This window comes from Mercenaria mercenaria, chromosome 6, assembly GCF_021730395.1.
Source record: "Mercenaria mercenaria strain notata chromosome 6, MADL_Memer_1, whole genome shotgun sequence".
Taxonomy (NCBI): domain Eukaryota; kingdom Metazoa; phylum Mollusca; class Bivalvia; order Venerida; family Veneridae; genus Mercenaria; species Mercenaria mercenaria.
In genome coordinates, this window is record NC_069366.1 from 29,722,159 (window position 1) to 29,748,462 (window position 26,304).

General features: G+C 35.6%; 2 protein-coding genes and 1 non-coding gene across 5 annotated transcripts; 1 reads left to right on the forward strand and 2 right to left on the reverse strand.

Moving 5' to 3' along the window:
- Nucleotides 1-1,405: 1,405 nt before the first annotated feature.
- On the forward strand, nucleotides 1,406-10,288 carry LOC123549296 (E3 ubiquitin-protein ligase TRIM33-like). Its single transcript, XM_045337259.2, has 3 exons — nucleotides 1,406-2,632; nucleotides 7,900-7,970; nucleotides 9,243-10,288. The coding sequence occupies exons 1-3, from the start codon at nucleotides 1,750-1,752 to the stop codon at nucleotides 9,372-9,374; spliced, it is 1,086 nt and encodes a 361-aa protein (XP_045193194.2). The 5' UTR covers nucleotides 1,406-1,749; the 3' UTR covers nucleotides 9,375-10,288.
- Nucleotides 10,289-14,456: 4,168 nt separating this feature from the next.
- LOC123549294 (monocarboxylate transporter 12-like) lies at nucleotides 14,457-21,789 on the reverse strand. 3 transcript variants are annotated; one of them, XM_045337255.2, is made up of 7 exons: nucleotides 21,562-21,789; nucleotides 21,152-21,275; nucleotides 20,004-20,147; nucleotides 19,232-19,375; nucleotides 18,920-19,055; nucleotides 17,990-18,687; nucleotides 14,457-17,329 (listed from the first exon to the last, which is right to left on the reverse strand). In XM_045337255.2, exons 2-7 carry the CDS (start codon nucleotides 21,237-21,239, stop codon nucleotides 17,037-17,039), a joined length of 1,503 nt encoding a protein of 500 aa, XP_045193190.2. In that variant the 5' UTR covers nucleotides 21,240-21,275; nucleotides 21,562-21,789; the 3' UTR covers nucleotides 14,457-17,036. The 3 variants fall into 3 exon arrangements, with proteins under 3 accessions (XP_045193190.2, XP_045193186.2, XP_045193187.2); XM_045337251.2 differs by having other exon boundaries at nucleotides 14,457-17,380; nucleotides 21,562-21,786; XM_045337252.2 differs by having other exon boundaries at nucleotides 14,457-17,380; nucleotides 21,152-21,291; nucleotides 21,562-21,786.
- Trnas-cga (transfer RNA serine (anticodon CGA)) lies at nucleotides 17,800-17,871 on the reverse strand. The gene has a single exon. It is a non-coding gene; the product is annotated as a tRNA-Ser (tRNA).
- Nucleotides 21,790-26,304: the final 4,515 nt, after the last annotated feature.

Sequence of the window (26,304 nt, forward strand, 5' to 3'; positions counted from 1 at the left end):
GGTTACATAAATTAAATCATTGCTAAAATCTCCAATTTGTTTAAAACCACCAAGGAAAGAAGAAGCGGTGTGAATTCCTGACTGTATGCATGTTTGCTTGAGTACTGTACAAATGTTTGCGACTTTCGTAAAATAGACTGTATGCCTGTTTGAAACTGACTAATTTATAAAATATCGGCTTTTCCTATGCTCCTGTAGTATTTCTTCATAATTATAACCCGCAAACGAAGTTTGAAGGAGGGTGGTATATAGGAGTCACAATGCGGCCTGTCTATTCGGTCTGTTTGTATGTGTGTCCTCTATGTACTATAGATTTGGTCGTGCAATTACTTGAATACTATTACACCTACCTCTCTCAAACTTTACACACAAACATCGGCAATATGTAGTTAATGCCTGTCTTATTGTTTTCCTTTCTCTTTAATGTGACACTTAAAGGTATAACAGGGTCTATTTTTCGTGTCTGTGCCATAACTTCTTTATAAATGCATTAAGGGAATCTGAAATAACTTGGCACAAATGTTCACCATCATGAGACGATGTGTCGCGCACAAGACTATACTTTCTAGAATTTCAAAAATATTGAAACCGATTAATCATCGCAAATTACAATTAATAAGCTGTCAAATTATGAACAGTAAATTGGGTGATTTGTAGTGATACGGCGCCAGGTTGAATCTACTAACCCTTTGTGGATCGCTTTGTAGACAGCGTCGCACAGTAAACACCTCCAATTTAGTTTTGTCTTTGCCATAAACACACAAAATTTAACATGAAGCTTGTCTTATTTTATTGAAAATACATTCTGCGACTGAAATAAGCCCCCATTTTACAAGCAGAAGTGCGAAAAATTAAAAATTGAGTGCTTATTTTTAAGGTACTTCTTTCAACGGAGGCAATTACGAAGAAGTACTACATTATAACCTACAGGGGATCCATTTCCTGAAACCTTTGTACAGCGTATTTTATGCTGTTCACACTAATTTATGTTTTACCATTATTAATACTAGTCTTTTACTGTACTTCATGTGTATTTTAAGGGCGTCTGTGATACAATCTGACTGAAGTACAAAATCTTCTTGCTACACGATGATTCATCAGTTTAGGATATGACTTTTAAGCGGATTGCAGGGGGACGGAAAAGCGCATTCCTATAATCCCCGAAACTTGTTTTCAGCCAGTAGGAGAGTAACAAGCAGCCCCACAGTGGGGAGGGGGTAAATGTCCCCTACCGGTTGAATATTTAACACGAGTACTACCTGGATAAGTGGATATATGGGTAAGCTTGTTACACATACCGAGTAAAGCAAAATAATTAATTTTAAGACGATTTCTTACCATCGGCCTGTCTGTTTATTGTTGTGATCGGTCGCAACAGGAAGAGGGGGAGTACAGTCGTTTATAGGGAGTGAAAAGTGTATGGTTGTTAAATCAAATGAGCTTTAAACATTCCGGTATATTTTACATAGTATCAGATGCTTGGCTGCATAAAGTTTAAGTATATCGCTGTCATGCAGTGATATCGATTATCAACGACCTTGTACTATGGAATGTATATATAATCGTGAAAGATCGGGTATTTCAATATTCTCCGTAAAATACACTATTATAATTAGCACAAAGGCCGAGGTGATCAGATTGACTGTACAATTGTACACTTCACAGTTAATAAGTGGTTTTGATATTCAGTTTAAAAACTAGATTAAGTGAAAAAGTAAAGCTGTTTTAACAGGTGAATTACAGTTTGAAATGGAAGTCGCCGGAAGGAAGTTAAAAACAGAAGAAGGAACTTCAGTAGATGTGTTATGTGAACCATGTCATGCTGAAAACACGAAAACTAAAGCAAATGGAGTATGTCGAGAATGTAAGGAGTACATGTGTACTGCGTGCTTCCGGCATCACCTTAAAGCTAAACTTTGTAGAAATCACGTGTTACTTCCCACAGTTGAGCTGTCTTCAATGTCGCTGGATAGCAGTACAGAAGACGTGGAAAAATGTGGGAAGCACGATAATGAACCCATCAAATTCTACTGTCGTACACATGATATTGTGGGGTGTGGCGACTGTATAGTGTTAGGACATGCAACTTGTAAGCCAGAATATATCAAGGATCTATCAAAGACATTTGGAAATGAAGACGAATTTAAAAACTTAGTAGCGAAACTAAAAACGCTTGAAGAGTACAAGACAGAAAATGGGAAGACAATTCAAAAAAATAAATACGAAATTGAATTGACGAATGAAAGGGCTTTGAATGAAATTCGGCAATTCAGATCAAACATAAATATCTATTTGGACAAGGCAGAAGCCAATATCTTATCTGAGGTAGAACAGATATCCGCGGAAAACACAAAAATGCAGACAAAGGTCGAACAAGACGTAAAGACGTTGATATCAGAAATCGAGGAAGTAAAACAAAAGCTGAACACGCAGCTGCATCATGGATATTCATTGTTTATCAATGCAATTAGATGCAAGTCTAAATTCGATGACATTGAAAAGATGCATGCGAAAATAAAGAAAGAACATGTCTTGAAAAGGTTTGAGTTTATCCGTGACGAGAATATCGCAGGAATATTACAAGCTGCACATCATCTTGGAAAACTGAGAATTAATTCAAGTCTCGGTGGAAGTAAGTATGAAAATGCAAAATAGCTGCATTGCCGTCTGGTCGTCTAGGAACTCGAAGTAAGTAAATGATACAGATCTAGATTGGATAACGGGGTGTTATGACAGTTGTTTCTCTAGATAAAACTAGCTTTTACATCTTATGTCAAAGGCTTGTAAGAGAATATTTTATTGATCTTACTATGTTTTCTAAATTTGTAAACTCGTGAACAGTCAAAGTATTTCTATTACTCTTCTCTTTATAAATGTTCTTACTTAAAATATGATGATGTCTAAGACATCATTAACCTGCTATTCCTTGATGAAACTATTTTAATTATGATTCTCGTTTTATATCAAGATGTGAGACTGTTTACTCTTCGTGAGTCCGTTCACATAAGACCAATTACGAAATGTGATAGTGTTGTCTGTAGACAGATATTTGTTTAATGTTACAAATTTCACATATTTTTGTTCTCTTCAGAACTAGTACGCTTTGTTTGAATCATTTCATGTGATAATTTCAACATGTTATACAAAATGTGACTACCTATAATTATATCATATCTGCCGAAACTCTGTAAAACTTAAAATCAAATATTAACGAAAAGACAAGGATATATCATGTTAAGGTGTCCGCTCCACAAATAAACAAGTTCTATACAACAGTGCTATTAAAATATATCAAAGGTTGAATTCTGGTAAGCTCATATAATTTTGATATCATCTGAAGGTGTGTTGTCTATTGAAAAAGAAAATATAAATTACATGACAAATATATGTTATATTTTTTTTTTACTTTATAGTTTTCAGTGATACTTCAACAGAAATCCAGTTCTTACAGTGTAAGATGTATCATTTTGCAGGCAAGAATCACTACTGAAACGTTTCTTGCATATTATTTACAGTCATCTTATTTACTTATTCTTGTTCAGCAGGCACACCTCTTTCAAATAATACCAAAAATATGGGGTCACCAGGCATCAAAATGTACCTATTTATGAATCGGATACCTTAACTTAAAAACTACGTTATAGACGTTACGCTCATTGTTGGCGTACATTAGCGTAACTGACGTTATCATCATTTTAAGCCGTTTAGACGTTACAGGGATTACTTGGGGTGGTTGGACTACAGTTTTCATAAATCATGTTGTTTCGATATTTAAGGAAATATTTGATATAGATGTACTATATAATATTTATTCAATCAAATTATTTATCAGACAGTGAATTATATTGCGGTGTTCAGATACAGTTGTAATACATATACATTATTTAGTTTTCAAACGTAACGTCGACGTTACATTAATTTCATGGCTGTGACATCTCGGCTAGATTTTGCAATTTTCATGCGTTAAATTTAATTCATATTCAACGTAAGACTTTTGCATATCAATTTGCAGACAATTGTATGTACTTTCAGACTGTAGTCGCTGTTTTGTAAACAAATACATACTTTTTTAAATATTTCGGCATGCAAAAACTTCGTAATTTTATTTTTTGCATTTTTTGACACGTGTGACATCGCGGCTAGATTAAAGTATACATATATTAAACGCCATTATCAAAGTCAAAATACGACAAAAACTTACTAATTCAAAAGTAGAATTTATGTACTTTTTGTCAAAATAGATATTATAGAAAGCATAAAATAGTTAAAGAAAATACAGAAATTTTAACAAATCCTGTCGAGGGAAGACATAAAATCTTACGTTTTAAGTTGGATCTGTCTTTTGCTTCCTGTTTGTTACAGGAAGTATTGAACAGCAAATGACTGCAATGACGTCAAATATAGTTAACGTCACGACACCGAGTCTTCTTATTTGACGGAAAAAAATAGTTTTATGAATTTACCAAGCCGTTAAATAATGCGCATTGGTGAATTTTGTTACATCTTACATGACGTTTTTGTGTTGTTTTCTATGATTCTATGTCGAATTAAATTTTTACTAATTGTTAAACGTAAATGCGATCATATTTACTAACAGGGAGATTGTTTTGCCTTTCTTGTGATATAAGAAGATAAACAACCGTATTTCTAAAACGAATTTCATGAAACATTGAAGTGAACGAAACTGAAAAAATTCCGATGTTCGCCAACAACGTACGCAACGTCTATAGTGACTGAACTTCTTCCGGTAATGACTCAGGGCTGTTGCAAATTTCATTATCTATTATGAACAGACAACCGATTCTGCTGTAATTATTTTTTTGTGCTTGAAACAGATATTCTTAATATATTTTATTGAACCTGGGCAAACAAATTGAAAAGGTTTCTTGATGATGGAATTTCCCTATGGTGTTCCGTTAGGGCCAACGCCTGCTCCCTGTGAACGCGAAGCGCAAAGGTACGACGGTACGATGACGAAGCGCGACAGTACGATGGTGATAACACGACAGTACGATGGCGAAGCGCGACAGTACGATGGTGATAGTCCGTCGTACTGTCGCGCTTCGCCGTCGTACTGTCGCGCTTGACCATCGTAGTGTCGCGCTTCGCCATCGCGCTGTCGCTCTTGACCATCGTAGTGTCACCATCGTACTGTCGCGCTTTGCCATCGCACTGTCGCGCTTCGCCATCGAACTGTAACAATCGTACTGTCGTGCTTAGCCACCGTACTGTCGCACTTCACCATCTTTTCTCTGTTTACATAAGGACCGACTTTAATCATACTGTGTATTGCATGGTATTCTCAACTCTGTTCAAATAATTGGAACGCTTTTCGGCACGGGTATAATTTTTTTTTAAAGAATATCACCCGGCAGCTGTTATTCAAACGAATATCACCCGTGTGTTATTCAAATGAAAATCCCCGGCAGAGTGTCACTCAAATGAATGCCATCTTGCATAGTGATATGAAAAAATATCACACATAAATATTTGTTTGAAATGTACTATTCAAAGATAGTCTCCATTGGTCTATGGCTATTTTATATTGTTTACTTGAGGGATAATATAAATGAATATCAACCGGTAGGATGTTGTTTATTATGTAATGAACGAATATCCCCCGACCGATTGTATTTATGAAAACAAAATCATTATGTTCAAAATTAAAGTGGAATTATACGCATTTTTCAAGTAAAAATTCAGCTGAAATAGATGTGTGTGTACAAAGGATGAAGGAAAGTATAGCTTTTAACCCAATATAACAAACCCTTCCGGTTACCAGTACGAAATAATAACTTTCCAAATATGACTTTTCTTAATTTGCATGGGGCAGTCTTTTAAGGAAAAGTCAAAACTGCACGCAGGAGTTTCTTCCTTTCGACTTCAGTAATCTCTACCAATAGGTAAGGGAGATCACTGCATAGAAGATTAAAGAAAAGAACTATTATTTCAGAAGTCCGATTTCGCGAACGACAAGAAGAAGAAAAAGTCCGATTTCTTTATTTCTAAAGCATCAGCTTCCAATACTTATGCGGCATAATAGTTAATTTAACACACTTGAATGCATAGCAACCGAAAATTGTTTTTATAAAACATTCACCAAAATGACACAGATGAGTGTGCATTAAGATGCGCATAATGCCTCTTTAACCTCTCTGTGGAAAAAAAACAACATGTATTTACATGTAAATAATTGTTATGTGAAAAAATGCTGTTTAATCAGCTCTTACATGTATATTGTAAGCCATGAAACGTTAAAAGTACCGGTATATTGTCGGCTAACAATAATAAAAAAACTACACTCTTGTTTAAATTTTGCTTATAAAGCTTTTGGGTAAATTTTATACAAGTGTTAATTAGGTCTAGAATACAGTAGTTTGTTTCCGCTTAACCGACCCTATCCTTTTACCACTGACCCTGAAGTTTTAATTGAAAAAAAGTATAGGGAAAAATTGTAGATCTATTTCAAATCAGGATCTGATTATTAGAAAGTAAATCCAAAGCATGCCCCTCCGTCTGATGTCATGTAGGCTAAGTGAACTCTTTCGCGTATGCTTGACAGCTGAGGAAGGCGACAGTACAATAGTGAAGCGCGAAGGTGCGATGGCGAAGCGCGATAGTACGATGGTGAAACGTGACAGTACGATGGCGAAGCGCGACAGTACGATGGTGAAACGTGACAGTACGATGGCGAAGCGCGACAGTACGATGGTGACAGTGCGATGGCGAAGCGAGACAGTACGATGGTGACACTACGAAGGTCAAGCGCGACAGTGCGATGGCGAAGCGCTACACTACGATGGTGAAGCACGACAGTACAATGGCGAAGTGCGACGGTACGATGGACTGTCACCATCGTACTGTCGCGCTTCGCCATCGTACGTTCGCGCTTCGCCATTGTCCTGTCGTGTTGTCACCATCGTCCTGTCGCGTTTCACCATCGTACTGTCGTGCTTCGCCATCGTACCATCGTACCTTTGCGTTTCGCCTTCACAGGGAGCAGGCGCTGGCCCTAACGGAACACCGTATTTCCCACTTCACCCTTCGAAAAAAGAGGGGCTATACTGTTTTGCTCATTGTAGGTCGGTCGGTTACCACTTGGTTTCCGATCAATAAATAGAAAACAAACTTGATCTCACAATACTTTATTGTTTCTGGTCAGTTGACTACCCTATAGTTTTGGGGTCAGTAGGCCAAAGAACAAGACCAGAGTGACCTTAAGACTTAAAACGATTTTCGATTTCATATGATCTGTAGATGACCCCTGCCCTGTTACTTTGAATGTCAGGTCAAAGGTCATGGACATGTGTTTTCGAGACTGAAAACGGGTTAACGCTCAAAATATAGAAGGCCTTACAGTCGTCAAACGTCATTGAATGATTACCTGTTTAAAGGTCGGTGGGTCAAACTCAAAGGTCACATTAACCTCGAGAAAACTTGTACCTCATGCTTTTTATCTCCATAGAATTATTGCCTGTGGTAAACAGTTGAAATCATGGTCAAAGTGACCTTGAAAATATAAACGGTTTTCGATCAATTTCAAAAGCACGTTTGGGCTTTCAGATTTGACAGAATGATTGTCTGTGACCAGGAGATGAGTCTTCATTTATTTAGGGAGGGTTCGGTACCTCATGGCTTATGGTAACAGTAACATTGAGACTGAATACTTGGGCCTATGACCATCAATCTTCATACGATGGCTGCCTGTTGTAAGTAGATGAGCCCTCTTGTTTTTGAGGTCCTTGAGTCAAAGGGCATAGTCACAACATACCAAATACATTCCCAGTTCTTTCCTACTGGTCGTCACTTCCTTGAAAATATTCTTTATATATAACACTGTACAGAAAATGTAATGTGTAAATAATAAAATGATTCAGTTACTTTTTTCTTAATTTGTAGAACCGCAATCAACCGACTTTGTTGTAGGTGCACGTGTACGTCGGGGTCCTGATTGGGAATATGAGAATCAGGTAAGATGTTTGGTAAAAGCTAATGCTACGTTAACGCCTTTCAGTTTATATTTTGATGTCTGTAAGTTTGATGTATGTTTAGCAACATCCGGGGTGAAACTTTTTTACACTGAATGTTTATCTTTTAAATACTTTATTGAATCTGCAACAATAGTGTCAAATAAATTTCGCTGAATTACGAATCAAAGAAAATACTTTAAGGACTTTTAAAACGTTGCATTTAACCATTTGAAAACAATTGAGGTAAGAAGATTTTCCGATCGTTGGAAAAGAATATCGAATATCTGAATAAGTCGTCACACCCGTTAACTATACAAAATTGAGCAGTATTAAAAATGATGATACGTGAATATATATTAGGTGGTGTCGATGTGAATCAAATCGTTCCCGTAGTGGTGTCAAAACATGGAACCCTAGATCGCAACATGTCAAGTAATTTTGATGAATCTTCCATACCGACATAAGTTGACGGTGTTTGATATCGCGTTAGAGCGTTTCAATAAACGATTTTAGCAACGGCTACTTTTAACAAGAATGAAAGTCGATAATGATTTTGATAAAAAGACTTTTATTTTCATAGAAAGTCGGAAAGTTTGTTATCTTCAACAAAATTTATTAACATTAAAGTTTTGTGAATTTGCGTTTTGAACTGTATATGACAGGAATTACAACATCGGCTCCATGTGCACAGGTGACAACAGTCACGATAGAAAATCACACATATTGAATGAAATAAGTCCTTCTCTGTAGAGTGTAGTATAGAAGGGTTTCGACTGGCGAGAATTACTTTGTTTCTACTGTCCTTTCACTTTGTTAGAGGAGCTAGGTTTGATATATCATTAACTAGTTTAATCTCCCCAGTGTGTTCTTTTTTGTTTTGTTTTTTGCTACTGACCGTTCCAGTGCGGTGCCGCAGTGTGTTCCTTTTTTTGATGTGTCTTTGTTGTCTAGATGTTTTACTTTGTCTATGTATTTTTGTATATTTTTATGATGTACATATCCATACATACACTGCTCTAGGTTTTTAATACGAGCGGAGGAGCGTTCTCTGAACGTGACCTTTCCTACTCGATTTTTGTCCTTGTATATCTTTTTGTGCAAGTTCATGATGTACATATTCAAACATATACTGTTATAGGGTTTTTTATATATGTGGGGAGTATTCAAACATATACTGTTATAGGGGTTTTATATATGTGGGGAGTATTCTTTGAACGTAGCCGTTCCTATTGGATCTTTGTTCTTGTATTCATAAATCATTTATATTTTCAGGATTCAGGGGGACCAGGCACTGTGACAAATTTAGAATTAGAACCAGGATGGGCAGTGGTGAATTGGGATAAGGGACCATCAGGAATTTACAGGATAGGAGTAAACGATGCCTTTGATCTACAGCTCATATAATCCTTCTTTGTGATGATAGCTTTTTAACTTTGAATATCGTAAAATCTTGAAGTTCTGGGAAGTATTTAGTTGGTTTACACTGATATTACTGTCTCCTTGATAGTTGCCTCCCTTTACAGACTACAAACATTTAAAAGGAATGTGTTCTTCTATTATTACTTTTAAGTTACTGACTAGTTTCAATATGTTCCAAAACAATAAGGCTGAAAATATTTGCAAGTGTATATTGCTTCAAAATGAACATATGATTCATTTAACAGAATTAATCAATAAATAAAATCTGGAAAGTAGATCCCTCGGAAGCACCGAGAACAAGGCAAGCAGTGAAATTGCAGACTCGGTTTGATTGAGTCTGTTCATGAGCAGTAATGGAAAATGCAACACTGCCCACGCTACAATTTCGCTTGGTATTGGTTTTTTGTTTCCATAGAAACTTCCAGATGTCATGGGCAGGTGGGACGTGATTAAAAAAGTTGGTGCTTGTCCTTTGATACTAGGAATTAATTTAAAGATGCACACCTCCAGATTTATATCAGTTTGTCGAAATTTAGATAATGCTTTCATTAGTTAGTTATTGCAATAAAAACAAAATAAAACTGAACCCGTGTAAAATGACTTTAAATTTACCCAAGGCCAGTCAATCACCATTAATTAGGATAACTTGGCATTACAACTTTCGCCCCCTCCCCTGTCCCCAATCCCCTGTAGCTTTTCATACAACTGAAATATTACCTTCCTAAATATTTTATAGGTTTAACATTTATTCTGAAATATATACATTCTTGCTTACTTACAACTGGAATTTAAACTTTTTCAGAAAGACTGTATCATGTGTAAATTTTTAATAATTCATATGTCTCCTAAAAATCATATGTTGCATATGTAACTTGAGTTATTAAAGTTATGTTATGTTCTATTCTGTTTTATCAAGTAAAAATGTGCCCTTTAGGAACATTTTATCTGTGAAAACACTCTTTTAATTAATAAAATATGTAGAAAACTCACAAAAGCGTTAGTCCTGCTAATGAAATTTGATAGGAGGAATTTAGCTGTGATATATATGTTACACAGTAAAATATCTACCTAATCATTTTCTATAGCCAATATCACCGCAATCTGTATTTATGCTCCCCAAATGTGGGGTGTGGGGGGGAGCATATACTGTCCACATTGTCCATCCGTCCGTCTTTCCGAGCTTACATTTACATACTTAGGTGACTATAGGAACAATAGGTGACTGTACGTTTTTTATGATGTCATTCATTCCGTCAGCTTTTATGTGGCTATTTTTCTCTTACGTGGCTAAAAGAACAATAAAGAGAACAAATGAGTAGCCACATCAGTACCCATATGTAGAAACGTCCGTCTGTCCGTCCGTCACACGTCTTGTCCTGAGGATAACTCAAAAGGTATTGAAAGTTGTAACTTTATAAATGACAGAGATCATTGAGAGGAAAGGCAGTGACAAGAAACCATAGCTCTACACGTGGTCCCATTTTTATCTCCCTTTTTTTTGAAAACCTTGTCAAGGGCATTACTCGAATACTATGTAAGGTATTGATTGGATACTTTATAATATTGATAAAGGTCAGTGAGAGGGAGTGCAGTGACAAGAAAGCATGGCTCTAGGTGGTCCCATTTTTGAAAACCTTGTCCGGGGCATACTTTGACTTTATATTTATATATTGATAGAGGTCAGTGAGAGGGAGCGCAGTGACAAGTTACTCTATGTGGTCTATTTTTAATTATCCACTTTTTTGTAAAACTTGTCCGGGCATAACTTGAATATTATGTAAAGTATTGACATTGTACTTTAAATATTTATAGTGTCAGTAAGAGGAAGTGCAGTGGCAAGGAACCATAATTAGGTGGTCCCATTTTTGAATTATCTCCCCTTTTGAGTACCCTGTAAGGTATTGACGAGTTACTTTACACATTCATAGAGATCAGTGAGGGTATGTGCAGTGACAATATCTCTAGGTGGTCCCATTTTCGAATCATTGAATCATCTCCCTTTTTTGAAAACTTTGTCTGAGGCATAACTCAAATACTATATAAGGTATTGACTTGAAACTTTACGTATTCATAAATATCAGTGAGAGGGAGTGCAGTCTTAAAGAAGCACAACTCTTCTGACACATTTCTCCTAAACATAACCTCAGTGACTTAAAATCCCCTTATACTACAGTACTTTCGGGCAGCATCCATCGGTGTTACCGCTCATCTTGTTTCCGTCCGGATGCATGTCCCGTTTAAGTTAATACTTCATGTAAACGATGAAAGTATCACCTAGTGTATTCAGCGAATCATCAGCGTTATAACTGATATTGTCAATCATAAACTAAACTTTATATTCATGAAATTTCCACCCTACATATACATTTCAGTTCAAGCAAATTGCACACAAAAAACCCTGCTCTTGGTTGAACAAACAATATTAAAATAAACCGTATTCTAACAAAATACATGTCGTCTTTCCTGTTTCACCAACTGTATTAAGTACCACAGTAAGAAGTAGATGTTCATCGTGTTCAGCATTGTGTATTAGAATTGTATGAAGTCAACATGGAGAAAGATTGTTACCACTTTACATGAACAAGAAAGTATTTAAAAACTTTATTAAGATATTCAATTTGGGAAGTTGAAAATAAAACGCTACTGCTACATCAAGTACACCAAATATCTGGTAGTGTGGAATGAGCAAGTAACGCTAAACAGTGCCAAAGAGCTTGTACAAACACTTGCCGAGCCTTGATTTTTATTTTGGTTTTTGTTATCAGGGTATGACGTAGATTTGGTGAAGAAATGCAAACTGGACGAAATGACAACGAAAATTTCTTGATAGCTAAAACTAGTGATGCAAGCAACTATGTTCTATGTATTGATGTTGTAAGTTTATAGGAAAATTGTTAGCGTTTCTTGCTTCCTCTATCGTACTTTTAAAACTACTTTTTTTCTCGAAAGCATGGTATTTGAAGTCGATGAAATGTTCATTAATAAAAGCAGTGTCATAGTGAGAATCCAAATATGTATACTAGTATACATGCATATTGAGGTCAAGTGCCTGAAGTGTCTAAACGCATTTAGAATAGAATCACTGTAATGAAAGTTCTAATTTTAGTGTTCAGGGCAGAAAGATGAAGAATTATCGCGCGCGAGTGCGTACGTACGTAAGACGGTCGCGCGCTACAAGGATTTCTATTGCAATGCTTTGCTACATAGCTTGACAGGCAGTCATTTCGAAACGTTTATTTCGATGGTCAAAAACTATAGGACGTAACAATTGACACAATCGGTTTCTGTAGTACGTCAAGGTAGCGACTGACACTTGGAAGTTTGCGTAACAATGTGGATACCAAATCCACTAAAACCAACATTAGTTACGAAAAACATTTATCTACATTTAAAATTTAAAGATATTTATCATTTTAGTCATTGAAGGTAGGTTCCAGGTACATCGCTATATGAAAGGATCTGCAAATGTCTTTAAACTGTATTTTGGTACTTGTAACATGTGCAAATCTTGAGTTTTGCTTTACCCGGCGCTGGAAGGTGCGAACGGTCGCATGCATTTTCACAACCGCCCATGAACAGGGTTAATTTGTCAGAATGGGCGACTGATGCAGAGTTTTCAATTTTTTCTTACTGAATGTACGAGTATCTATTTGATATCAGTACTGTTTCTCTTAACTGTGTTCCTTCTAAAATACAACTTTAATTTATGTAATATTTGACTGAATCATTAAAGATGCATTTACTGATTTAAATTTGTTTGCAAATTTTATAGAAAGTATTAAAAGTTTTCCATGCAGATACGTTAAATATAAGACCAAATTATCAACAAAAACATACGTTTTGTTGTAGCTCAATTTAAAATTACAGTGCTTATTGCTTTTGTAAGATTCAAGTACAATTAAAATCAATACTGGTTAAATTGATTATGCACTAATAATGATGTAGAAAACAAGAGCTGTTTTTCAGCAATCTACATACGTACATTTTTGTATGATTACTTGACATGCCTTCAACTTATGAGAGAAAACAGATATAAATAATGAACCTTTATTTTCAATTGCTATATAACAGAGTTATGAAAACATGTTATATAAAAATGAGATTAATTTGTATATTTAAATAAGAGGAATCTTGAATCATCCCGAGTAAGTTAGTCATACATTCATGATGCAAATTAACTCTTATCTCTATATCTGCTGATTGTGTATCATCTGTTAAATTCATGTTACTTCCTCGTTACTGCCTTGTAATAAACATGTGACTATTATACTACATACATGTTTAATACCATATGTCGGTTGTTTGTCAGATGCACATAATTTACATCATACATTTACTTAACTATTCAGAGTATTACAAATTAATGTCATACATTTATTGTAACTTCTCTCTAAAAGGCATTCTAATATGGTTCGATTTATTTTAATTTGAACAAAGAAAGAAAGATCTTTACAAAGATCCTTTGGGAGCATAGAATGAATCCAGTAGACTCGGTTTGATTGAGTCTGTTCAGAAGAGGTAAAGAATTGTGCACAGACAAAAGGCGTTTCTAAACAAACGCTCATTATCAAGCTAAATGTTAGGAAAAGTCGAAGTCTTTTTCAATCAGAACAAACCAAATCTAGCCAGCACTGATTGAAAATACTCAAAACAAAAATTTTTTTATGAATGTGAGTTCAAAATTATAATGTTGCTAAAAGGAATTTTGTATAGAAGTACAAAAAGCTTTCTCTTGGGATTTTTTTGCCCGATTGTCAGACATATTCATTATTTTCGCAGTCTGAAATCACCCAGATCAATCCTAGACTGGCGCTAATGCCTCTCTGTGTATGTTAAAGTGTATAAAAAAATCATTTCAATCCGTGTTTCAGGTTACATTATTTCTTACTTCAAACTAAAAACAGACAGTATAAACATTTATTACACAAGTTGTTGGGTTATTCTGGTAGTGTTTGGGCAAACTTAGTTTTATCTTTCTTTCTTTCTATCTTCCGATACTACTTGAGCTCAATACTGAGAAACACGGGAAATGATAGTGGAGACCGAACTAACAAAATAGAAATAAAGACCTATGCAAAGTCATTTATTTACAAAAAGTAAGGAATCCTGTAGCTCAATACAAGAATGTAATCTGACACGGAATTCCTTAACTGGAATGTTTCTCATGTATTGCAGGATAATTTCAGGATATCACTACACTAGTTGGCAATGGATCTTCCATAATGAAGAGGGCGGTCCGAGTCATTGGGATTCAAGAGACAGATCTGGACGTTGAATACTATAACGAGCGTATCTGCTGTTAACACGGGGGAAATTTATCTGCACCATCAATGCGGCACGATTCACCTAACACAACCCCAATTACCCAACATTACTTGAAAATTTATATACTTGGTACTTTTTGTTCAAAATGTGTCTGTAAGTCGTGGTTTCGGAAACAAACAAACAGTGTTTTAGTTTTATTGTTTTCAAAGATTGTAATAAGTGTCGACGTCCTTGACATATCCCTAAAGGTCGGTCCAAGCACTGAAAGGTCACTTAGATGAAAAGTATACACTGGCATAATTGGTACATTAAATTGGAGATTATACCGCAAACTTCTTCTGCGGTTTTGAAGGGGTTCACATTATCACTATGTAGTACTGATGTCCAGGACATATATCAGCGGTCAGTTGAAGCATTGCAGTAACGAACACGTGTACAAAATTCCAAACGCGGGATATCAATCGATATTCGGTGATTTCTTTAGTTACTCTTGTTGTACATTTATAATATAATTGCAAAATAATTTTCGCTACAGCTTTTGATTGTCATACCTTGTTCTTTCTAACGCTTATTTCAGGACTTTGCAAGGGTAGTAGCCCGTAGTTGCACTTTTCATGTAATGATATGATAAGCAAAGTCTCTGACACAAATAATAGTTACTTAACACAAATTAAGGTATTACTTCTATGATATCTTAACCTGTTGTTGCATTTAGTGGACCGCGTGCTCTGACATTTGGATCAACTTTTGATCATTGACAGTTTCGTCAGTATGTTCGTCATTTGGCGCGCATTGGCTTTCTTACATTAATTCAGCAGCTCCTCACTAAGCTTTCTTTTGTTAACATTCAGGTTTTAGAGGAACTTGTAACAGTGTCCATTGCACAATTGCTACGAATATTAACAATTACACTATGTGGAGTAAAAGAATACAGCCTCATAAAGAAATTAACAAAGCTATTCGTTAAAAACATAACAGTCCAAATAATCTTGTTAGCCGAGGAAACCTTCTGTTGTTGCGCGACGTCAGACAGTTCACTATTTTTACAACCAGTGTTAGTAGACATAAATATAAAACTTCTTAAGCCAATAAATAAAAAATCAATAATTTTATCGAATAAAAACTGTAAATGCATTTGCTTATGTTTAAAGTACTTGTAAAGACATACTTGTATAATGCATTTTCTTTAAGAAATAATATCCCTAACCAGCGATTTGTCGTTAAATTGAAATTATTTTTCGTAGTTCATATGCCAATGAATTATGTCACGAGGGCGCACACAAATGATACGCACCTGAACAACAAACAATGATTTTATTTAAAAAAAAAAATCTCTGAATTATAGTTTTTCGATTCTAACTAGAAATGGCTTTCGTTTTGCTGTAATGTCTGAAGCTATATAAAGAAATAACTATGACGTACTAACATTATAACTCTCAGTCTTCTTTCTTTAATAGGAAAATAAATCGGGACGTCAGACTTCAAAACTACATATTCCAAAAAAAAAAAAAAAACTTAAAAGGTATCGCAAAGTAAGTAGATTTACCAGCTTTGAAAAAAAAATACTTATACACCAAACTTAAAAAAACAATCATTCTTTGCAAAATTAAACTGAAAACTATGTGTAAACAACGCACATTTGGAATGCACCTTTTAAATCTAAATAATTCTTATTCTATGTCTTATTTAACTTCACTAAAATTTGGAAGTAATGCCTTAAAACGGTTTTGTGCAAACGTAAGTATACACCAGCATAAAAAAAGACATGTCACAAAACTACGTCATAACAGCAGTGAAATCAACATCAGATCTACTAACTGATCCCGGTAACAGTGTTCACGCTGAAATACCAGTAGCTGCTGAGGAAAAGAAGCCAACGCTGGTGCTGCATAATGAAGAAGATAAGGACGACGTGTATGACTCCACGGAAACATATTCTCATTATCGTATCTTTTTCTGTGGTGTTCTGTTTCATGCTAAAATCAGATTACATCTAATCGAGCACAACTTGAGAACTGTGTATAAGAGAGCTGTTAGTGGTACTTTGTTAGTGAAGATTATAAACATTTTCTTCAGTATTTTTTCTTGTATGTTAAGAATTTTAAATTGTTTCCATTACTTCTAAATTAAGAATATCCTGATATAGTCCGAATGAGCGGTACGCGTTGATTGCAGTCTTGTTCTGTATATCTCACCCCTGACCGTTCTACACCGAATTACATTTGCTGAATTCTATTTAGTGAGCTCTAAATCCCCACACATAGGTTACCTCATTCATTGCGTGTCCAAACTTGGTCATGAGCTCATCGCGGACTCTTGATTCAGACCTGATTTTCTAGTCGCCTCTCCCTACCATCCGACGTGATCTGTTTCCAACACAGGTCATACCTCGTTACCATCGACAACCGGTGCTGGTGAACTGTACTGACTTTTGCCCTGCTTTTCTGATTCATAAGGCCTGTAAATCCTACTGATTCTTGGAGACGTGAATATAACACCACCATTTTCATCCAACAGAGAATCTGTCTCTTCTGAGGTAACAACTCTTTTGAGATTCTGAAGTGGAATCTCTATGGTATTGTCTACAGTATCATCGAGTGTCTCGTGTTTCTTAAAGAATCGTAATATAAATGGCTCCATGGCAACAATCAGACCAGCAAAGAGAAACAGAAAACCTGTCAATATAAAGGACGCATGCCAGTTACCGGTGTAATCTTCCAGCCAACCTGCAAATCAATAAACGCATTCATGAAAAAATCTGCGTAACGTCGCAGAACAGAAGAGAAATTTAATTGTCAGATCTTTAAATAACAAACATGACTGCATAAATAAACCGTTCTACCAAATTAAATATCTAAATAATTTCTAACATCAGGACTTTCTTAACATTTAATAAACAATTGTTTTCTTCTCCCAATGACCTTTTTTCAACGGCATATTACATATCATAATACTTATTTAGTTTATACATAATTTATTTTAGGTCGATTGTGAAGGAAGTTCTACAACTTATATTAATCACTCTCGACACCTCATTCCTGATGGAATCCATCGCCACGAGAGTATGAGAGAAGAAGCCAGTTTCCCTTTTAATGCTGAGCGCCAAGCAAGGGGGCTACTGTTATCATTGTTCACGTCTTTGGTATGACTCGACCGGGGATCGAACCCACGACCTCCCGCACTCGAAGCGGACGCTCTACCACTAGGCTACCGAGGCGGTCGTACTTATTTATCACCACCGTGGATAATTCGATACATACAGACCACTGAGTGATGAAGGACGACCGGGCAGATTTAGGAAGGGAATACATACAAAAAAAGACAGATGAACTTACCAATGGTTGGCTGACTGACGACCACCCCAAACGCCAAGCAAAGCATGACAAGACCAAAGGCGGGTGTAAAATTTTCTATCCCAACGACATCTATTATAAGCACAGAAACTAGACTCCAAAACGATCCCGGAAAAGTGCCAATGATAGCCGAGAATATCCCCATGAAAACAAAACTATTAAATAACGGTGCAACGAAACAAAATCCTGAAGCAATAAACATGCTTGTCAGAAAGATATGTTTCCTTTTCACAAGCTTCTGGTCGGCTATCCAACCGAATGATATTCTTGCCACAACTTCGCACCCTCCCATAATTGTCACTCCATATACAGCATGCTGAGTGTCGTATCCAATAGCTTTGATATGTGCTGGAATCAGAATGAGGTTATTTCCATATCCGTTCATACACAGAATGAATGCTACACAGTACATTGTAAACTGCGGGTTTTTAAACAACGAAAAACGAAAATCAAGTCCATAACAAGTTGATAAAGTGTCTTTCTGGTCCTCTTTTTGTTGAAGTTTTCCATTTAACAAGACTTCATGGTCTTTATCGTTACAGTTTTTTGCTTCAGTTGATTGTTTTTCTTTCAGAAGTAACCGTGGCTGCCTGAAGATACACGCTGCTACACACACATTCAACACAACACCACCAATTATCCAGAATGCTCCTTGCAAGCCGTACTTCTCAACAAGAAATCTATAATGTACACATATTTCATACATCGTTTGGTAATCATTATCAAACCGAAAGTTTGCAAATTATTTCATTCATAAAGATCAATTTGTGGGAGAAACAAGTAATCCTTTTTGACTGAAAACATTTTACCTGTCATAATTTTAGGTATCTAAATCTGCGCTAATGTAAACAACATATCAAAATTATTAATATTACAACAAAGCATTACAATTCTTTTATCATCCCAACAAACCTGTAAAAAGTAGGAAATGTTAAAGCACCAATACCACTGCCTGACACGACGATACCATTCGCAAGTGCCCTGTGCTTCTTGAAATAATAACTGATTATAGTTGAACAGGGCGAAAAAGATAATCCATATCCAAGACCTGAAAAAGAAGCAGATATATAATTCTTACACGGAAGTCATAAATTTAAGTCAGAATGTATTTACAATCCCTTCGACATGCAATCATAAGTGCTGCCGTATTGGCCGTTTCTGTTAAAAAGAAGCCACAAACAAGGCAGTTTTTTCGCAGATATCTGTAATAAATGTTGCACATACCTCCACACACTCCCAGTGTCAAGAACATGACTTCCATCCTTTGAACAAAACCCGAAAGGAAATATCCAAGGCACAACAGCATACCGCCAGTAAACGCCACTCGCCGGAATGTAAACTTTCTACTTAACAGGTTAGCTACAGGAGCTGTAGAAAAAGGGTAATATGACAATTGTCGGCATAACAAAGCATAATACGAGATGATAAAATGTTTATATGGTTTGGCAAACCAATACGTTACTATTTTAAGTAGTCAAAGTTTCATACTGAATCATATGATTTATATATACAGAATCTATTGCCAAACTGAGTAGAAACCTCTAGATAGACTATAATTACATGGCGCGATGTGAATTCTCACTCCTTTAATCAAAATTAATACACCATACTCTTGTCATTTACCACAACCTGGCACGACTTCGGTAATCAGTGTTTCTGTCTGTTTAAAATTCATTCATATGATCCAAACTACCACAGCGAAAACATCGTAAATAACGACATCAACACAAGAGAACCATATTTCTAATTCTAAGCTGTCTCTCTGTTTACAGGGTATTCTAACACCTTCTTAGCAATAGCAAGACTACCATGCTGTATTCCCTGATCTTGTAACATAGCATTTCATTGGCATATTCAGTATAGTTTATTCTCACACAATCCTAACAAAAGCAAAAGGGCCATGCTCTCAGTCTGTACATTCTTACGTGTGACCGTAATATGATGCCGTTTGTTTAAACATTTTTCTGCAAGCATATGTACAAACCAATAAACTCACATAATCCTAACAAAAGCAAGAGAAGCATGCTTCCAATCCAAGCTGTATTCCCCGACCCGGTACCATAATAGGATACCATTTCCGTATACAGTATACCATAAGCTTTGATGGTCCCAATAACCAGAGAATACATCACAAAACACCCTGTAATAAAGTTTGTTTCCTTTGTTAACTAAGTATATTAAAGCAAGACAAAGTACGTAACATAACATGTACACTGACCTGTTTTATATTAAAAATATACAATGTGTACATGTTACTATTAAATATCAGCTCTGAACTTAGAATGAAATTAAATTAATTGAGCCGCGCCATGGGAAAACCAACATAGTGGCTTTGCGACCAGCATGGATCCAGACCAGCCTGCGCATCTGCGCAGTCTGGTCAGGATCTATGCTGTTCGCTAACGGTTTCTCTAATTGCTATAGGCTTTGAAAGCGAACAGCATGGATCCTGATCCGCGCAGTCTGGTCTGGATCCATGCTGGTCGCAAAGCCACTATGTTGGTTTTCCCATGGCGCGGCTCAATTATCAGTCCCTGGTCAGACAATACTCTGGGCATATTTCCTGCAAATGTTTAAATGGAGTGGAAAAAACTATACTGTCAGATGGGCAAAATCTTTAGGTTTTGTATGCTGAAGTGAGACAAAATCATAGACCCATAGCTGAAAATTACTAGTATACCCAAAATATAAACGTTAACATGGAACTTTTACTTAAAAACACAATTCCTAAACATAAAAACATATAACACGGGGTCTACAGAAACAAAAAGAAATTTACTGTACGACAATTCTTCAATTGGCGTATAGTAGTCGCAACTTGACCGCGATGGTTTATTCATATCGATTATTTCATTAAAGAAATCAAGGGTGCTTAGGGTAGCCGTGTATTTTTATATGAAATTAGTTTGTATATATTGCAGTATCAAAGTACTTATACTTACATTTGATCAGTTAAAACCTTCAATACACTAATTTATATTTATATTAATTTAATATATTTTCTCTTTCTCGTGCAGCTCGTGTTTTACGTACACTCCTTTTCAACAATAGGTTGTGCCTCATTATGTATTATTATGCAAAGGTCAACCATCGGGGTCAAGTTGCGTCCACTATACACAAGAACACATTTTATTTACATTGTACCTGCTAAAATGACCCAAGCGTATCCATGATCAACATTTGGGTCGACGTCCGTATCTTTGCTGTTATCTTTTTCTTTATTTATAGCCATTTTACTCGTAGTACAAATCTGATTGCTTCTCGTTTACTGAAATTCGTTAAGACTGAAAATTGGAAAAAAGGTATACGTCGCGTGCATCGCGCTTGACTGAACTTAGATTGCAACAAATATTACAGCCTATTCATCGAATCAATATTCATACTGTAAGAAACACACAGTGTGCATGGGACATAATTTTTAATCATTCCAGATATGTCATTTTAATAATTTGACAAGGAAACAAATAATGTTAACGAGCTTATATTTTATCCTAAGCACTACAAATTATTTGATTTTTGTCTTTAAGTAGCTTATGTGAAAATAAAGCACAAACCTTTAGCTAAATCTCCTTTCTGCGATGAATCATATTACAGAATTATCGGTTTAGATCAGAATATGCTATTTATACATTTTATACACAACACAACTGTACATTGCAATATTAATTACTCGTACTTCCATTCATTATAACAGGTTATATTGATTTACACATTTAAAGTATGTAAGATAATTAGGTTAGTTACACTCATTAAACCGCAACATAACTGATTTGCTATTTTTGAATCCAACTGCCGAGTTATATACGATCATTTTCCAATACAGTACAACCTGTAGAGCAGTACCAAGCTTAACATTTGTTCAGTTTCGGGAGTTTGTATTTTTTTTATTTGGAAAAGAACTGGCCGTACGTGATGCTAGACCGAAATCATTAAATTACTTGTTTCAACCAAGGAGTTTGAAAAAGATGGGAAGGTAATTAGCTTTTATCATTTTAACCAAATATTCTATATATCGTAATATACTACAAATACGTATGTATTTCAAGTATAACAAGTATATACGTTTTAGCATTCATTGTAATTTTGATAATTTTTAAAAAAATATTACAACGTTTTTATTTCTTAATAAAGTAACTGTAAACAAACTTGCATTTTCCATGGGTTTGATATTAAAATCGTTCACAAAAACAATGATATTTTAACAATTTATGACCCCAATCATATATTTAAACTGCAGTTTTACTTCTTATGACAATTTTAATGTCCACCGACTCACACGAACAATACATGACACACCGAGGTCCATATTGAAGTTAATTATTGGGTTTGTTAGTGACCCTTCACGGAAAATATGTGGGATCAGTTTGATAAATGGGTTGAGGTGGGGGAGGGGGCAGGCGTTAGCCGAGTCACCATTTTTATCATACTGACCCCACCTGTTTGTATGGAAGGTCACCAGCAAACACAATAATTAATTTGATTTACTGACAACTTATTTCGAGCAAAACCAAACATAAAAATATACTGACCCTGCACGGCAAATAGAGGGGTCATCACCTTTTTAACCAGTGTAAATCCCAGAACCTTATGGTAGATAAAACAATAATTCTTGCATAGACAAAAGCCCAGCTAAGGTCCATTGGTCTTTTTTTAATGACTGCCCAGTCCGTGAGCTACGTACTGACAAAAACGTATTGCATTATTTCTCATATATGTTTTATAAATAAACAACATTAACTAAATAAATGAAGCTTTAAATCATAATTGCTAAAACAAATATCATCAAGAGGACGTACCATATGTATGTCTGAAAGTAACATATACACCAACAATTTTCAAACCATGGTCCATATTGAGCTTTTTCTCGTTGAGTCACTACTTATCACGAACTAAGAAATTTGATGAGCAGTCTACTGAGTAAAACCAACCTGTTTCCTACTATGATAGAGAACGAGCCCAGGTGAATCTACGGGCATTATTTTAGGCATGGGCGGGCATATGTGTAGAAAAACAGACCTTCCGAGAGTCAATTGAATGACTTCATCAAAAGATAACCTGAACAGGACATGAACCAACAGTTATGAGGGCAACTAATTCGAAGAGAGCTAGCTACCTTAACCGTTCTGTACTCGAGACCCCTTTTGTCGGTATAAACTCTACAGACAAAATATTACTTTATTAATAACGTTAAAACAACATCGTTCAAGTAGAACAAACGTAAACATTAATACAGTACAACCTTTGTGAAACACATGGAAGTTTTATAAAGTCTTACAAGGAAGTTATTGAACTCGATTGAAATAGACGGAAATGAATTGTGGTATGCTTGAAGTCATTTTCTTCTGATGCAAGCCGTTATGCAAAAGAAATTGTAAATATAACACGTATCAGCGTGTCTCATATTGCTTGTTCCTGCCCTTTTCAGCTTTAAAAAAAAAAAACAAAAAAAAACAACAAAGGTTTCGAATCCCATGGATGTTTTTTGCTAGCTTTCTATGCGAGTAATTGCAAAATTATTGATAAGCTGAGAACCAGCTATTGAAATATTTTAATCCAAAGGTTTCGTTTCAGCGTAACTGGTTGATGGTACATTTATACCGATATTAAGTATTTCACAGGTCTTTCAGTCTCTGTTATGTTGAACATTATCATAATAAACGGGTCACTGACCTAACCTTGTTGATCTTAAATTGTGAGAACGGCTTTGAAGTGATATATCAAGTTACGCAGATTTAAGATTTTTGTTTTGGATTATGTTTAAGAAATAATTTATAGCAAAACGGTGCTTTAACACTATTTATACATGATGGGCGGTTATACGCCGGGCGGTAATAATTTCACGAGGGCGCAGCCCGAGTGAATTATTTCGAACGACGTATAACCGCCCGAGAGTATAAATAGCGTTAAAACAACGTTTGGCTATAAATTATTTCGATTCTAATATGAATTTTATCAAATATGGCAGAATTGTTTCTTCGCGCATGCATGGCACCAACTGTTAGGTCGTCACGCTCCTTTGTTTATGCACGCCAGGAAGAGTTCAGTTTGGGCGCAAAAGATGGCGAATTATTCTGCAAAGCGAATAACCAACTTCATAAATGTGTAAATTAATCAAGACAGTTGTTCAATGTGACATTTCGTTTTAAACATGCTATTAAGTAAAACATTTGATCAAGTTTGAAAGCGCTATTTCTAGATGTATACATGGGCCTTGGCGCTAAATATCACGTCAACGTGACGTCAACATTATATCGTTGTGATGATTTAAGCATTGTTAGTCATTTTTGAATTCAGTTTGAATATATATCTTATAACTTTTATACCTTTCTTATCCTAATAATCATTAAACTCCAGCTGCTAACATTAAGAAATAATAAGTATCAAAGTTAGGTTTATCGTAGAATAACCCGAGTTTGGAGTTCCTATACGTATGGTCGAAGGCCTGAGTGATATATTTCTACGCATAAGAATGACAAACGAGGATATTCTACGATAAACCTTATTTGGATACTTATTATTTCGATTTTAACACGACTTGCTTCAAATAACGTTAGATGAGAATCAGAGGAGTATTTTCATCAAACGTAAATTACTACTGCGTGCTACGCCTCTGCTTTTAGCAACAGCCGTGTTTTGGTGCGTGCGCAGCATAGTTCAAGATATAACCGGGGACAGATTTTACTCTACATGTATGTAGGTTATTAGCTAGTCGTATTAGAATTAAAAGTGGAAGAAAAGTTATTAAACTGCACAACACGAATCGCGGTTAATATTTAAGTTATACTACACGCGGGAAAAAATATTCCTAAAATGAAGTCAGTTTATAATATGACGATCAATCAACGCAGTAATTATAAATTGAATGATTATAGTACGAAAGTATGTTAACAAACTTATATAGAAGATACATAGTCAGCATCTTCGCTACATTGTTGTTATTAAAGAGGATCGAATATTGTCAGGAAATCATTGCTATATTTCTTAGGAAGTCTTTGAAAGTTATGGGAACACATGAGAACTAGTTGTTTTAGTATTTTCCCAGCGGTTGTCACAAACTGCCTTAATTATAAAGCTTTAAACGTTCGTCAAGTACGAATTTCTTAGTGCATTGGTTAAAGAGATTAAATGTGTACTGTAGAGGCAACTGTTTAGAAACAAAAAAGGTGCTCTAATATTCATAATATTACCAAACTCAATTAAAAAAAATCATTTGTAGCCAAAATCCTGTGTCCTATCCCTTTAAACTGAGATAAGCTGGATCAATATTGCTACTCTTAAAGAAAATGTGGTCTATAGCGTTATATGACATAATCAGTTAACTCAAATTTTACAAATAATAAATCTCAATGGCTAATACGAAAGAAAAGTTTTACCATACCTTTAAAATGTTTTTTTTTTTCTACGGTAAATCCTATTTATACAGTACTCAACACAGCCTTTATACGCGCATCCATTAATTATGTAATTTAAAGTAAAACTATGTGCGAACAGTTATGTCAATTAAATTATATTTACAGTTACCTGGATATAAACCATGACATGACGAACAATTTATGTTTAAAACACGTTTGTTAAGTATTTTAATCAATTTTCTTCAAGGTTAGCTATTCTGTTAAACACTACTGCTAAGTAAAATATCGCGTACGATATTGGCAAATCAATCCCTGCATGGCAACATAGAGAGAATGAGAGGGGACACTATAGGCTTTTGCTCTTAATATATTAGGTGAGCTCGATTCAATCAAAGATAAGGATAATTATCAAACAGGGAATGCCACGTTCCAAACAGGCAGCCTCCCCAAAACGAAACTCACACACACACACACACGCACACGCACATACAAAGCAACGAACGAGGACAAAACGAACAAATATAAAAGGAACACAGTGGGGCACCTCCTTGGAATGGTCAGTATCAAAACTACCACCACCGGGGAGCTTAAACCGCTTTATGGTGCGTACCCAACCTTACTATTGTCACTCTTATTAGCTGACTGGATAAATAGGTGTTAACAATTATAAAATGTGTGTCAAAATCAAGCAATACAATGTTTTCTATGAAATTTGGAACATTTTATGAGTTTCTGGCTGACTATGAATGCACGACTTTTAATTGTCACGTCAGTGGACTATATGCTATTCAAAAAGGAGGTAGAAGTGTATGAAGAGAAATCGTAAAATGAGCCGCACCATGAGAAAACCAACATAGTACATTTGCGACCAGCATGGATCCAGACCAGCCTGCGCATCCATAATGTTCGCTAACGGTTTCTCTGATAGCAATAGGCTTTAAAAGC

Bases quoted from the DNA above. Each gene is read 5' to 3' on its own strand.
- LOC123549294 (XM_045337251.2), bottom strand. From the start codon at position 21,239: ATGGCTATAAATAAAGAAAAAGATAACAGCAAAGATACGGACGTCGAC. The intron at 20,148-21,151 runs GTACAATGTAAA...ACTTTATTACAG, and splicing joins CGCTTGGGTCATTTTAGCAG to GGTGTTTTGTGATGTATTCT. The intron at 18,688-18,919 runs GTTTGTTGGGAT...TGTACATTATAG, and splicing joins ACATTTCCTACTTTTTACAG to ATTTCTTGTTGAGAAGTACG.
- LOC123549296 (XM_045337259.2), top strand. From the start codon at position 1,750: ATGGAAGTCGCCGGAAGGAAGTTAAAAACAGAAGAAGGAACTTCAGTA. The intron at 2,633-7,899 runs GTAAGTATGAAA...CTTAATTTGTAG, and splicing joins TAATTCAAGTCTCGGTGGAA to AACCGCAATCAACCGACTTT. The intron at 7,971-9,242 runs GTAAGATGTTTG...TTATATTTTCAG, and splicing joins ATTGGGAATATGAGAATCAG to GATTCAGGGGGACCAGGCAC.